The sequence below is a fragment of the Stenella coeruleoalba genome, assembly GCF_951394435.1.
Source record: "Stenella coeruleoalba genome assembly, chromosome: 8".
In the NCBI taxonomy this organism is placed as follows: domain Eukaryota; kingdom Metazoa; phylum Chordata; class Mammalia; order Artiodactyla; family Delphinidae; genus Stenella; species Stenella coeruleoalba.
In genome coordinates, this window is record NC_137154.1 from 6,047,060 (window position 1) to 6,060,094 (window position 13,035).

The 13,035-nt window shown below is 44.0% G+C and overlaps 1 protein-coding gene across 5 annotated transcripts in view; it reads left to right on the forward strand.

Moving 5' to 3' along the window:
• The first annotated feature begins 3,799 nt into the window (after window positions 1-3,799).
• Window positions 3,800-13,035, forward strand: part of LOC307190098 (RNA-binding protein 4B) — a 28,261-nt gene continuing 19,025 nt past the window's right edge. Inside the window, exons 1-4 of one of the 5 annotated variants that reach the window (XR_013829406.1) lie at window positions 4,145-4,248; window positions 4,621-5,044; window positions 10,326-11,002; window positions 12,897-12,965. Coding sequence is in view for 4 of the 5 variants with exons in the window: in XM_079928967.1 (XP_079785093.1) it covers window positions 4,231-4,248; window positions 4,621-5,044; window positions 10,326-10,993 (1,110 nt within the window). In the remaining variant the exon portion in view is untranslated. Of the gene's footprint in view, window positions 3,955-4,144; window positions 4,249-4,620; window positions 5,045-8,879; window positions 8,928-10,325; window positions 11,003-12,648; window positions 12,775-12,896; window positions 12,966-13,035 lie in introns of those variants that run through there. The other 4 variants (XM_079928967.1, XM_079928970.1, XM_079928969.1 and 1 more) reach the window with 4 other exon arrangements.

Here is a 13,035-nt window from a genome sequence, read left to right on the forward strand (position 1 = left end):
TACTGATTATATGTTGAGATAGTTTAGCTATATTGGATTTTGAAAATACTAAATTTAATTTCAACTGTTTCCTTTTATTTCTTAAATGTGTTTACCAGAAAATTTTGTATATGTTGTTCACATTATATTTCTGTTTGGACAGCACTGCTCTAAACGGACTACAGACCTAAATGTGAAAGGTAAAAACATTAATGTTAATAGAAGAAAATGTAGGAGAATATATTTGTGACTCAGGGGGATGGAAAAGGACATTTTATACAAAACTTCAAAAGCACAAACTTTAAGACAAAAATTGATTAAGTTGATCACATAAAAAAATTAAGGATTTCGGGCTTCCCTGGTGGCGCAGTGGTTGAGAGTCCGCCTGCCGATGTAGGGGACACAGGTTCGTGCCCCGGTCCGGGAAGATCCCACATGCCACGGAGCGGCTGGGCCTGTGAGCCATGGCCGCTGAGCCTGCACGTCCGGAGGCTGTGCCCCGCAACGGGAGAGGCCACAACAGTGAGAGGCCCACGTACCACAAAAAAAAAAAAAAAAGTAAGGATTTCTGTTCAGTGAAGGAAGGACTCCATGGACAAAGTTAATAATTTGGTGGAATGAGAGAAGATATTTGAAACCAATAAGAGATTAATATCTAGAACATACAAGAAAATCCTGCAAACAAAAAGGAGACTGTAACCTGACAAGAAACATGGGGAAAAGATACGAATAGGGAAGTTACAGAAGAGTCAACCTCCCACACTTCAGAGAAATAAGAGATGGTTGGAATCATTAGTAATCAGAGAAATGCAAATTAAAGCAACAATGATATACCACTTTATACCTATTATACTGCCCAAAATTAGACAACTGGATAATGGCAAACATTGGCAGAGACACTGAGATGCAGGGCCCCTCAGGTGGGAGGGTAGACTGGTTTCCAGAGGACAACCTGGCACTACTTGGACAAGTTAGTTCCAAGTATACCCTATGACCCAGCAACCCAGCAATCCCACCCCTGGGCTTATCTCCCCTCAAATTCTCACACCAAACCATTAGGGCGCTCAGAATTAACATAAGGATGTCCACTGCAACCTTGTTTATAGCAACACTAAGGAGTTGGGAGGCAACCTGAGTGTCCTATGCTGGGATATGGATAGGCAAAACATGGTGGCTGCACACTGTGGAGTATTACTCAATAGTTAGACACCACACAGTAACTTAGTGCTTAGTGAAAAGAGAAACAGTGAGCTATACAGCACAATTTACATAAACATTTGCAAAATTAATTAACCCAAATGAACAATGGGTGGGCTTTGTCTATATCCATATTAGGAGAAACCAAATGTAAAAAGGGATACTTGGGACAATCTAGGAAAATTTTAAATATAAATATTAGATGAAATTAGCATAGCATAGAGCTGATTCTTTAGAGGCAGTTAGTGAAAACCTTACAGGCGAATGACATTATGTCTGGGATTTGCCTTAAAAAACTCCAGCCCACCCACCCACCCACACAAAAAGTAGAGGGGCTACACAAAATAAGATCAGCAAAATGCTGATAACTGTCAATGCTGAGTAAGGGGTCCACAGGAGTGCATAATATTCTCTATTTGTGCCTTTTTGTAATTTTCCACAATAAAACTTTAAATTAAAGGGAAAAAGTAAATGTGCACTAAAAAGACATGTCTTGTAGAAAACAAACTTATGGTTACCAAAGGGGAAGGTGGGGGAGGGATAAATTAGGAGTTTGGGATTAGCAGATGCAAACTACTGTATATAAAATAGATAAACAGCAAGGTTCTACGGTATAGCACAGGGAACTATATTCAATATCCTGTAATAACCTATAATGGAAAAGAATACGAAAAATAATATACGTATATATAAAACTGAATCACTTTGCCGTATACCAGAAACTAACACAACATTGTAAATCAATTTTAAAAAAAGACGTCTTGCAAGACATTTAAAAAAATATACTTCAATTAAAAAAAAGACATGTCTTGCAAGAACACAAACAAACAAAGTAATACACACTAAACTCATTTACTGGTTGCCTATGAGGGAAGGGGAAGGGAGGTAACAGGGAATAGATAAGAACAGGGAAATAGATGGGGGAAGGAGATGTAATGGTATAGTCAGAGCTATGAGGAGGAACAGCATAAAAACACAGGAGAAAAGGATGGTGAATGAATGAAAATTTTAGAAGGGTGAAAACTGTTAAAAGGACATTAGTTTTGGTAACCTCAGAAAACTTGGGGCATTGGAGAGGAGGACAGAACCCAAAACACAGTGCACGAAGGTGGGCGACAGCAGGTTCAGACTCTATTTGTGGAAGTCTGTCCTGGAACACAGGGAAGAAACACAACTTAAAAAACCATAACAGTGGGCTTCCCTGGTGGCGCAGTGGTTGAGAGTCCGCCTGCCGATGCAGGGAACACGGCTTTGCGCCCCGGTCCAGGAAGATCCCACATGCTGCAGAGCGGCTGGGCCCGTGAGCCATGGCCGCTGGGCCTGCACGTCCGGAGCCTGTGCTCCACAACGGGAGAGGCCCGCATACCAAAAAAAAAAAAAAACCACAACAGTGAAGATGAGTGAAAGCTATTTCAGATATGGGCAAGGAGGTCCCTATACATGTTTTAAAAGTCTGAGTGTAGAGAGAAAGTGGAAACGACCAAGAGGAGAAGGAAAGGGGAGAGGTAAATAGAATTAGGTGGGAGACAAGCATGATTGTTATCAGAATTGGAAGGACAGTGCCTCTTCCGAAATTGCTGGGAAACAAAGAATTCAGTGAAAGAAACATAACAAAGTAGTTGGAGAGGAAGAGGTCAGCCTGCAGAATTTGTGCCTAACAGCATCAGAAAGCATACCAAGGAGTAATGATGATTGACAACCACCCTGGCATGCTCTACTTGGAGATAAGCTCAGTCCATCAATCTCCATAAACTTCTATTCTTTGTTCAAAGGTGACAGAGTAATCCACCTTAGTATCTTCCTTTTTACCACCAGGAGGTGCCCTTGGACCACAGCTGAATTTTGAAAGCCGGAAAGTGCTCAGGGACTCAGTTGCCCAGTCCTCCAGCAGCTTGGTGTGGACACGGAGACCTGGCCTACCCCCAAAACAAGAAACCTCTCTGGGCCTCCTTTGGTGTGCTCACCACGGATCAGGAACTCTGAAGGACACAGAATTAGAGCTTAATTCTCTAGCTAGGGAGAGAAAACCAGCCTTCATGTATATGTGACAAAACTTGACTGATTAAGTGCAGCTAGGATAGAAGGCCTCTTAGAGCCATCTCAGCTCTGCCATCTTTGGTTCTCCTTTTCCTCACCAATGCATAACGTGTTTGCAATTTAAAATTTTTAAATTATGTATAAAAGCTCTACCAAAAAAGACTAGGTTGGCTTAAAATGTGGCGCGCCTCTATTTCTAAAATGTTGTCCCAAACTGCCACAGAGGCTGGCAGGCGCTAAGAAAACCCCTTTTTAGGGGGCCCAGTGAGATAACCCTTTGTCATCTGCAGCCGCCTTCCTCCCCCACCCCCGCTCCCCCACATGGCCCAGCAGCACGATCCATTGTGATGCTTAGTGATTCTCCCGGGCTTCTGATTTCACCAAGTCAGTGGTTGCGTCCAGAAACCTTCTGACGCTTGAGCGACGACCGCCCACCTTCCAAGGTGGTGATTGGCTAGTCAGGCCAGGGGGCGGGCTGACCTCCGTCCGCAGTACCGTCACCAGCTGGCCCCGCCCCCGTATTGGGGCGACTGGGAGCAGAGCCCAGGGCAGCCATTTGTATGCGGCCGCGGGATTGGTCGTCCGGCTCCCGCGAGGGTGAGGCGGGGCAGCGCGCACTCGCGCGTGCGTGAGCTGGCGCGCGAGAAAGGGCCCGGTCACGCTGAGGCTTGAGCGGCCGTCGCCATTTTGTAGGGTTCTCTCTGACGCGGGAGCCGCCGCCGCCGTCGCCGCCACCCGGAGGTGCGAGGGGTTCTTGTGGGTGTGTGGGGAGCCTGAGAGAGGGCCGGGCCGGCCCCTGGCTGACGGGGTTGGCCCAGGGTTAGGGTTTCTCCTCTTGCTGCGGGAGGTCCGGGGAAGACACCGGGAGGAGGCGGGGCCGGGTTTCCGGAGGGGGCGGGGCAGAGGTCGGGTCGAGTCTTTGTTGGGGCGAAGGAACTGGAGTTGGGCCGCTGGGGCGTGGGTGTCCCAGGTTGGGGCAAAGGGGGCCTTTTAATTCTTAGAGTATCTTGAAAGGTGATGCGGCACGGAAGAGAGGTACACAGATTTCCCTCCAAAACCTTGTTACCAGGGACAGTAAGATATATGCCTCTTGTCCCCTGCTTGGACTCTTCTCTTACCTGCCCCCCAAAGAGTATTTTCAGCTAACCCTGTTATCTAAAATGCGCCTCATTTAACGGAGATGATGGGCTGTGCACTGCCTGCTGACACTCGACCTGTTCGCGTGTCACACACAACTCACACTACTCCTTAAGAGTAAACCTTTCCTCCCGCTGTTGAAAACATAATGAACGTCTCTGTGAGGATCTTGATGGTGCCAAGAACTTTGGAGGATTAATCCAAAATGCAATGCACTGAAATTTTTCCCTCCACCCCTAACTTTTGGAAATCTCCTTTCTTCTTTTCCAGGCTCTTGTCAGGATGGTGAAGCTGTTCATTGGAAACCTGCCCCGGGAGGCCACAGAGCAGGAGATCCGCTCACTCTTCGAGCAGTATGGGAAGGTGCTGGAGTGTGACATCATTAAGAACTACGGCTTTGTGCACATAGAGGACAAGACGGCGGCCGAGGATGCCATACGCAACCTGCACCACTACAAGCTGCACGGGGTGAACATCAACGTGGAAGCCAGCAAGAATAAGAGCAAAGCTTCAACCAAGTTGCATGTAGGCAACATCAGTCCTACTTGTACCAACCAAGAGCTCCGGGCCAAGTTTGAGGAGTATGGTCCAGTCATCGAATGTGACATCGTGAAAGATTATGCTTTCGTACACATGGAGCGGGCAGAGGATGCAGTGGAGGCCATCAGGGGCCTTGACAACACAGAGTTTCAAGGTGAACTGCTCTGGGGCCTGGGTGGCAAAACTGAGTGGGGTTTAGCTCTAGACAGAGGCAAGAACACAGGACTGTGGGGCTGGCAGGGTGGTTTCTTCCATTCCGTTTTAGCCGGAAATGATAGAAAGATTGTGTTTACCACGCTTAAGCACAGCTTACTCTTGGAGAAGCAAACACTTCTCCTTTCCAGATTTGCCGAGATGTTCCTTAGCAACTTTGTAGAATTGCAAACGGTGGGTTACTTTATCCTGCAGGCCATCATTCATTTGGGTGCTGTTGGAAGTTTAATCTGCCTGGGCAAATGAGTATCTCATGGGAGAAGGGAGGATAAAGGTCTGTGGGTTACCTGCTTTTTCTGTTATGACAAGGAAGCCTTTTGAGAGTTTCAGTGCTTAGGGTTTATACTCTTCACTGCCTTGGGTGATGGGCTGTGGTGGGAAAGAACAATGAAGACATCTCAAAGAATCCCCATATTATAAATCTGGGTGGTGAATCTGGATTTGGGGGAGTATCTTTTGAATACTCAGGTTTGTTCGGTCTGAACTATACAAGCAGAGCCAAAAGCCATGCCATGGACTATTCTGCTCCACCTACTACTATTTAACCCTAAGGGGAAAAAGGAAATTTCTAAAAATATTAGGTTGAATGGGAATGATGGTCCTGCTTCTGAGGAGATTCCAGTAAGGGTGTTGTATCGAATTACTTATGTCATTAATAAACATACATATGTTGTCATTAATACCACAAGAGGTTGACTGAAGACTCTCTAGGACTGTGCTAATATGGTGGCCACTAGCCACATGTGGCTATTAAATTGAAATTAAATAAATTTTAAAATTCAGTTTCTCAGTTGTGCTGCACACATTTCAAGCACTCAGAAGTCGTATGAGGCTAGTGGTTAGTGTGTTAGTGCAGGTATGGAACGTTTCCATCGTCACAGAAAGTTCTGTTGTACAGCGATGTTCTTCAAGTTTTTTGTTGACCCTATCATCTTGGACCGCACGTTTATAGCCGCTTTTCGGGTTCATAAATTAAGACCATTTTTTCTCTGAGTGCCACTAAAAGGGTCGTTAAGAAGTACTTAAGGGTCCTCTACTAAACCTAGAAAACAGAAAAGAGATGGAGAAGAGGAAAAATTGACCAGAAAAGGGTAAGAAAGTTTGCAAATAGTAGATTACAAATGGTGCGTCAGATATCTCTGGCCTCAGCCAGTGTTGTCTTGGCCTTTAGCTACTCTTTAAAGCACAGGGCAAAAGTTGTAGATACTTTCTACCGTGAACTTGTCGTATGACTTTGGACAAGTGTTTTAACCTCTCAACGCTTCATTCTCCCCACTTATAAAATAGAATTAATGATCCCTGCCATACCTCCTTCACAGGATGGTAGTGAGGCTAGAATGAGGTAATAAGATGTGAAAGTGTTTTAACAGTAAAAGCACTGTATGATGAAAGGTGAGTGGTGTTTGCAACAATGAGTGTTTCTGTTAAGGTTAGAAACTTACTTAAAATGTAATAGTTGGCTTTCATTATTAGCTGTTGCACTTCAGACAGCTTTAAAAATATTCTTAATTATTTTCATTTGATGAGGGAGGGGATCGTAAATGGACAGTGTTGGGGAAATGGGGGTTTTCTCTTGACAAGTAACAATTAAAATGTAAAAAGTGCAATTAAACTCAGGTACAAAGTGCAGAGGTATTCTGGTATAATACTGCATGTTCTTGCCTATTTAATATGCAATTGAATAAAAGGGTAGGGGCCAAAATAAGTATATGGAAATCGGTTAACTGGGGGGAGTAGGCTTGAAAGGAATGTTTGTTTTAATATAGTGAGTTTAATTACTTCAGGAAGCGGATATCTGAGTAACGCGATGATCCATGAGATTTTTTTTTTTAATGTCTTTATTGGAAGAAAAGGATCCTTTATTTGGTTTTTCATGTTCTTAGCCTGGGCCCCTGGAAAAAGCACTCAACGGCGTACGGTACGTACGTACAGACATTTTTATAACCAGCTCTGTTTTTTTTCCAGATGACAAGAGAAAGTTTAGCATTGGATAATAAGTTGCAGTTTTACAGAAAATACAATCTAAATACCAATTTGTCACATTTTTCCATAAAGCCTTTTCAGTCATCTCCTAATGAAGGGGGCCTCTTAAGAGTGCCACTTTGGGCATCTTTTGAACCTTTATTTGTTAATGGCTGCCATAGGCTTCCTCATTGTATGACTTCTGAAAGAAAGCAGCAGAATCTGAGTTTACCTGGGTCTTTCAGGATGTTTCCTTTCCACCGGCAGCAGTGAACTGAACCACTGTTGAGTTAGCAAACAAGTTTGCATTGGAAGACCCTAAAGAAGCTATTCCCAAGTAAAAACTCAGGCAGCTGAATTGGGAATGATATGTAAGAGTTCAGATGTTTCGTTTTTCCCCCAATATATAAACAAGCATTAAATTGGAGTACAGTTGTATATCAGCTATATCCCTTGATAGGAGCTCAGCAATGAGGACCCCAAGTTGCCCTCCTCTTTGTTTCAAAACAAAACACTTTTGTGGGGGCTGGTTTTCTGGGAAATGTTGGCAACACATCTCAGTAATGTTTTGGAGATCTCAGAAAATCTTTAAGCTTTTGGCCTCTCCAAAGCCAAAGTGTAGTAGAGTGGTAGAATTTAATCTTCTTTCAATTTTCTTTGGCCTGGATCCTTCAGGTAATAGAGAAGCACAGTATATTTCAATTATAAGAACTTTAGGGCAGGGCCCCCCCCCACCCCGGGCTCTAATGCCTGATGATCGGAGGTGGAGCTGATGTAATAATAACAGAAATAAAGTGCACAATAAATGCAATGCGCTTGAATCATCCAAACCCCTCCCCACCCATCACCCTGGTCTTTGGAAAAACTGTCTTCCACAAAAAAGGTCCCTGGTGCCAAAAAGGTTGGGAACCGCTGCTTTAGGGGATTTAAATTAAAAGCCTAGTTACAACCTCTGGAAAGATTATGTGAAAAAAAAAAAACCTGTCACTTCTGTTGCGGATCTTTTAGTTCTAGGTAAAAAATTTTTTTACCTGAATCCTTTTCACAGCTACTACAGAGGTAGATTTTGCCGCAGATGTTTATAAACTTCTGAGTTCCGCTCTAAATCAGTGGTGAAGACTGGATGTATTAATAGAAACATCAAAGTGGGGGCAAAAAAAACTGGGTTTTATTTCTCAAAAAAAATGGACCCATAATCTATAAAGGAGCAAGTTAAATATTTTCCTTAAAAGTGTACCTCTAGTTCTCTGGATTGGCTGTTTTTTAGATTGGCATTGTTACACTGACTTCAGAATTGGAGCACAGTTTGTGTCTTTCACACAGATTAATGTCACCGTGCATGTTTGAAAGCCAAGTTAACTTGTAATCCTCCAGTCTAAATTATAGGGAATTCTACATTTGGGATATAAATTGGGGCAAAAATCCGTGTGTTTCTGTTCTAAGCACAGTTAGCATTTGGCCCATAATAACTTCTAAGAATGGGAGTATCTAAATCTCTGAAAATACTGGTATGGCTAACTGCTGCTTTCAGAGAATTATTGCCATTTGGTATCTGTTGACGGTATCAGTGTTGATGGTGGATGCTGCCTCTCTACTAGCAGCTGGAAGTAAAAACCTGAGCACCTTTGTTTCTGCTAAAGAAAGGGTTTTAAGTTTGAGACGGCAACTGCTAGAAACTGGGGTGGTAGGAATGTTGGACATTGGGCAGAACTGAGCTTGACTAAAGTGATGTTACTGCACTAACCCGCTCCCCTCTCAGGGTCAGTGCATGGCGCTGTTCTGGCTGCCGTCCTGAATCGGGCTGTTTCCAACAGGATGGTGGAGCACGAGGCCTCCTATCGCATAGCTGCATCCAGAACAAGGTCTGTTAAAGAGAGAGCAACTTACTGGTCGTGGAGGGGGGATTTGTTCTGAGCCGCCCTTTAGAGTGATGTTCTCTACGTCTGTACTGGCTGCCTTTTGGCTACAATTTGTAAAGCATTGACTTGTCTCCAAAGTCTTAGGCAGTTTGGCACTAAATGCTGCCAAGAATATGCCTTTCTCAAACTGCTTTTAAAGACCTTGGATGCTTTCATTAGTAAGGGTCCCTGGGCTTGATGGTACACACGGCCAGGGCAAAGATTGTTTCTTCTCTTAGCTGTTCCTCGTTCTGGTCATTTTCTGGAAGTATGGATGTGGCTTGTTTGTATGGGTGCCCAGAAGCCTTTAGGCAAATGCTGCATTTTTCTAACAAGTAGATAATCCCCTATAAAGAATTGTAAACTACATAGTAGGATGAAATGCCGATCATTCCATTACATGGAAGCACACTGTCCCTAAGAAACCAGTACTGCTTCAAGATCTAATTCTAGCTGTTGACAGGCCTAGGTCAAGTAGTTTTCTTTTCCACAGTAGGCATGGGTTCACCCTTGCTGAAAAAAGTGGAGGTGGGGTTGAAATGTGGAGGGTCTTATAACAAACTCTTAGAGGTACTAGAGTTGAAGCAGATGATGAGCCAGGTATGATTTGTGTACCCAACATAGCCTTCTGGTGACACCTGCAAAAATGGCTGGAGGAAACAAGATGGACAGCATATTGCTGGGGTTTTTTTGTTTGTTTGTATTGTTTTTGCGGTACGCGGGCCTCTCACTGTTGTGGCCTCTCCCGTTGAGGAGCACAGGCTCCGGACGCGCAGGCTCAGTGGCCATGGCTCATGGGCCCAGCTGCTCCGCGGCATGTGGGACCTTCCCGGACCGGGGCACGAACCCCTGTCCCGTGCATCGGCAGGTGGACTCTCAACCACTGTGCCACCAGGGAAGCCCTGCTGTGGTTTTTAAGCTACAGTAAATGCTCAGGCCTTATGTGGCCCTGAGTAAATCATTGAGAGGTAGGATGCTTTCTTCTGGCATAACTGAGGTTTTGTTGGATATTTGATTTGGAAAAACTGTCAGGTTTTGAATGGTTAGAATTAATAATAGTCTTAGTAGTGAAAAGTGGAAACTTTCTCAATTTCTGTGTTGGAGAAGAAAGTTGTGGAGACGGAAGTAGGAGGGAATCCCAATCTACTGGTGTAAGTAGAGTATTGACTGGTTTCTGAGAACTTAAATTTTCTAGCTCTCGTCTGTTAAAACTTCAACTTCTTTGGGAGGGGATTGCTGAAATAGGGTTGCAGGAGTGTGCGTATGTTTGCATGTCTTTTGCCAACTAGTTCACTTTCATTTTGGGGAGGATAAAGAATGTCAATGAGTTATAATAAATCTTCTTACGTCTATTTCCTCAAGGCAAACGAATGCACGTGCAGTTGTCTACCAGCCGGCTTCGGACTGCCCCTGGGATGGGAGACCAGAGTGGCTGCTATCGGTGTGGGAAAGAGGGGCACTGGTCCAAAGAGTGTCCAGTAGATCGTACGGGTCGTGTGGCGGACTTTACCGAGCAGTATAACGAACAGTATGGAGCAGTGCGCACACCTTACACCATGGGCTACGGGGAATCCATGTATTACAACGATGCGTATGGAGCGCTCGACTACTATAAGCGTTACCGAGTCCGTTCTTACGAGGCAGTGGCAGCAGCAGCAGCAGCTTCCGCGTACAACTACGCAGAGCAGACCATGTCCCATCTGCCTCAAGTCCAGAGCACAGCTGTGACCAGTCACCTCAACTCCACTTCTGTTGATCCCTACGACAGACACCTGTTGCCAAACTCAGGCGCTGCTGCCACCTCAGCTGCTATGGCTGCTGCCGCTGCCACCACTTCCTCCTATTATGGAAGGGACAGGAGCCCCCTGCGTCGTGCTGCAGCTGTGCTCCCCACAGTTGGAGAGGGCTACGGTTATGGGCCAGAGAGTGAGCTGTCTCAGGCTTCAGCAGCTGCACGGAATTCTCTGTATGACATGGCCCGGTATGAGCGGGAGCAGTATGTGGACCGAGCACGGTACTCAGCCTTTTAAAAACTGGAGGTGAGAGTGGGGTGGGTGTGGTTAAGAGATTCCATTTAGTTCCCCAGGAGGGAGACCTGTGCCACATAGAGGAGGCTAAAGCCATCCGTTTGCTGTCAGGATAGTATCCAAAAGGTATAAATTGCATGTTAGTCTTAAGTATTTCTCTAACTTAGGCCAGGGGTTCATTTGGCCTGTCGAGGTTTTAGTTTACAACTCCAACCAACCAACTTGTTCCTTCTGAGAGAACAACAGCAACTCAGTTTGTTAGTGAGAATATTTTTCTTTAATCAAGTGTAAGCAGATCTGGGTTACAGAGACATAGTTAAGAGAACTAACATTTGTTGAGTGCCCTCTTTGTACATTATATCATTTAATTATACAGCTGGCCTTTAAGATATTTTCTTTTATGGAGAAGGGAACTAAGGCTCAGAGGGGTTAAGTCCTTTGCCTAAAGTCACCTGGTAATTGAGAGGTAGAGCCAGAATTCAAACTCAGGCGTGCCTGAGTCCAAAACCACTTTCTCTTTCCACCACAAAAGTCACTGTAGTGTACGCTGAAGAGTACAGGTTCAGGAGTTAATAATGAATGTCACCAGTGAGAATTTAAGCTGTAACTTCAGACATCCAATTTGCTAATAAAACTACTACTTCGGTCATGAGCCTTTATCAGAGGAAACTCTTCTAACATATCTATAAGCCAAATAAAATCCTCTAAATTCTAGGTGTTTAGTTCCAGGATACCTGCCTGAAAGCAGAACGTTTTGATGCCATTGTCCCATCGAGTCCCTTCCTTGTTAGTAATCCAGAGCATCGTGTTCTGTGTGGGCACTTAAGCCGTATTTCTGCATGGCTTATGATGCTGTCATTTAGAGCCTGACACTTAACATTTCTTCCAGCAAATTTTGTTTTTTTTTTGTTTGTTTGAGAGGAACATTTAAGGAGCTAGATAAAACAGGTAATTTTCTGATGTGTGTAAGTCCCATTGATGGTAACCTTGCAATTTTTCCTACTTCAGAAAATGTATAGCAAAGATGTTTGAATGTCAAGAATAACTAGGAGTATCTAGAGATTGATAAATCTCTTCATCTGAGTGGAAATTGCATTATAACTTTCTATTCTCATAGTTTTCCTTGTACCTTGAAATTGACCATCAGTAGAACTGGAGGCCTCGTAGCAAAGTTAAACTGAGTTACCACTGAGTTTTCAGGGTTCCTGAGTACCCTTTTGGTATATGTGTAGAAGAAAACCAAGTGACAGGAATTTGCCCTTTTATGTAGTGGGAAGCAAATATGATGCGAACCTGTGATAAGTTATGTCCTATATGACCATGACAAGACGGATCCCCTGAGACCGCTGTGTAGTGTGTGTTCATGTGCATGAAGAGGACAATCTTACAACTAGTGTAGTTTGCCATTTTACTTTTTTTACTTTTATTGCTGCTGGATCTGCCATGAAGTAGGATATGCCTCTAAAGTAAGGTGGTATCTTCTATCGGATAACTTATATTTCTCTCAGATATGTTCCAAAGTTAAATATTAAATTAGTGTATATTGTGGTCTTTAAAGGGTATTGCTAAGGTATTTTTTAAGTGGTTTTTGACTGCGAGCAGTGGTTGTTCAACTAACCTCTTTTTAGTGATGACTTTTAAAGAAACTTACCTTCCAGGTGTGAACCTCAAATGGACTGAATAACCTTGAGTTGGTTGCAGTCCCAGGAGCCTGATGTTAATGAGGCTGCCAGGATGAAATACTCCAGAACTGTTGGGGATCCAAATTCGGGTCTCACCCTAGCAGAACTGATTCAAGAACGTCACAACTTTTGAAGTCGATTGGCACAGATCAAGACCAAGATTTGGCCCTTTGTCTGTAATAAGTAGAGGAACTTGGTGTGAGTTAACTTTTTTTTTCCCCCAGCCATTGGTGTCTGGAGTTCCCATCATCAGTGGAAGAATTAGAGAATTTAGGATTTCTTCTTTTGATTTGGTAAGGGAGATTTGGTCAATTAAAGGAACTACTGGAATTATGGCTCTAAATCTGTGACAGTATGATATGC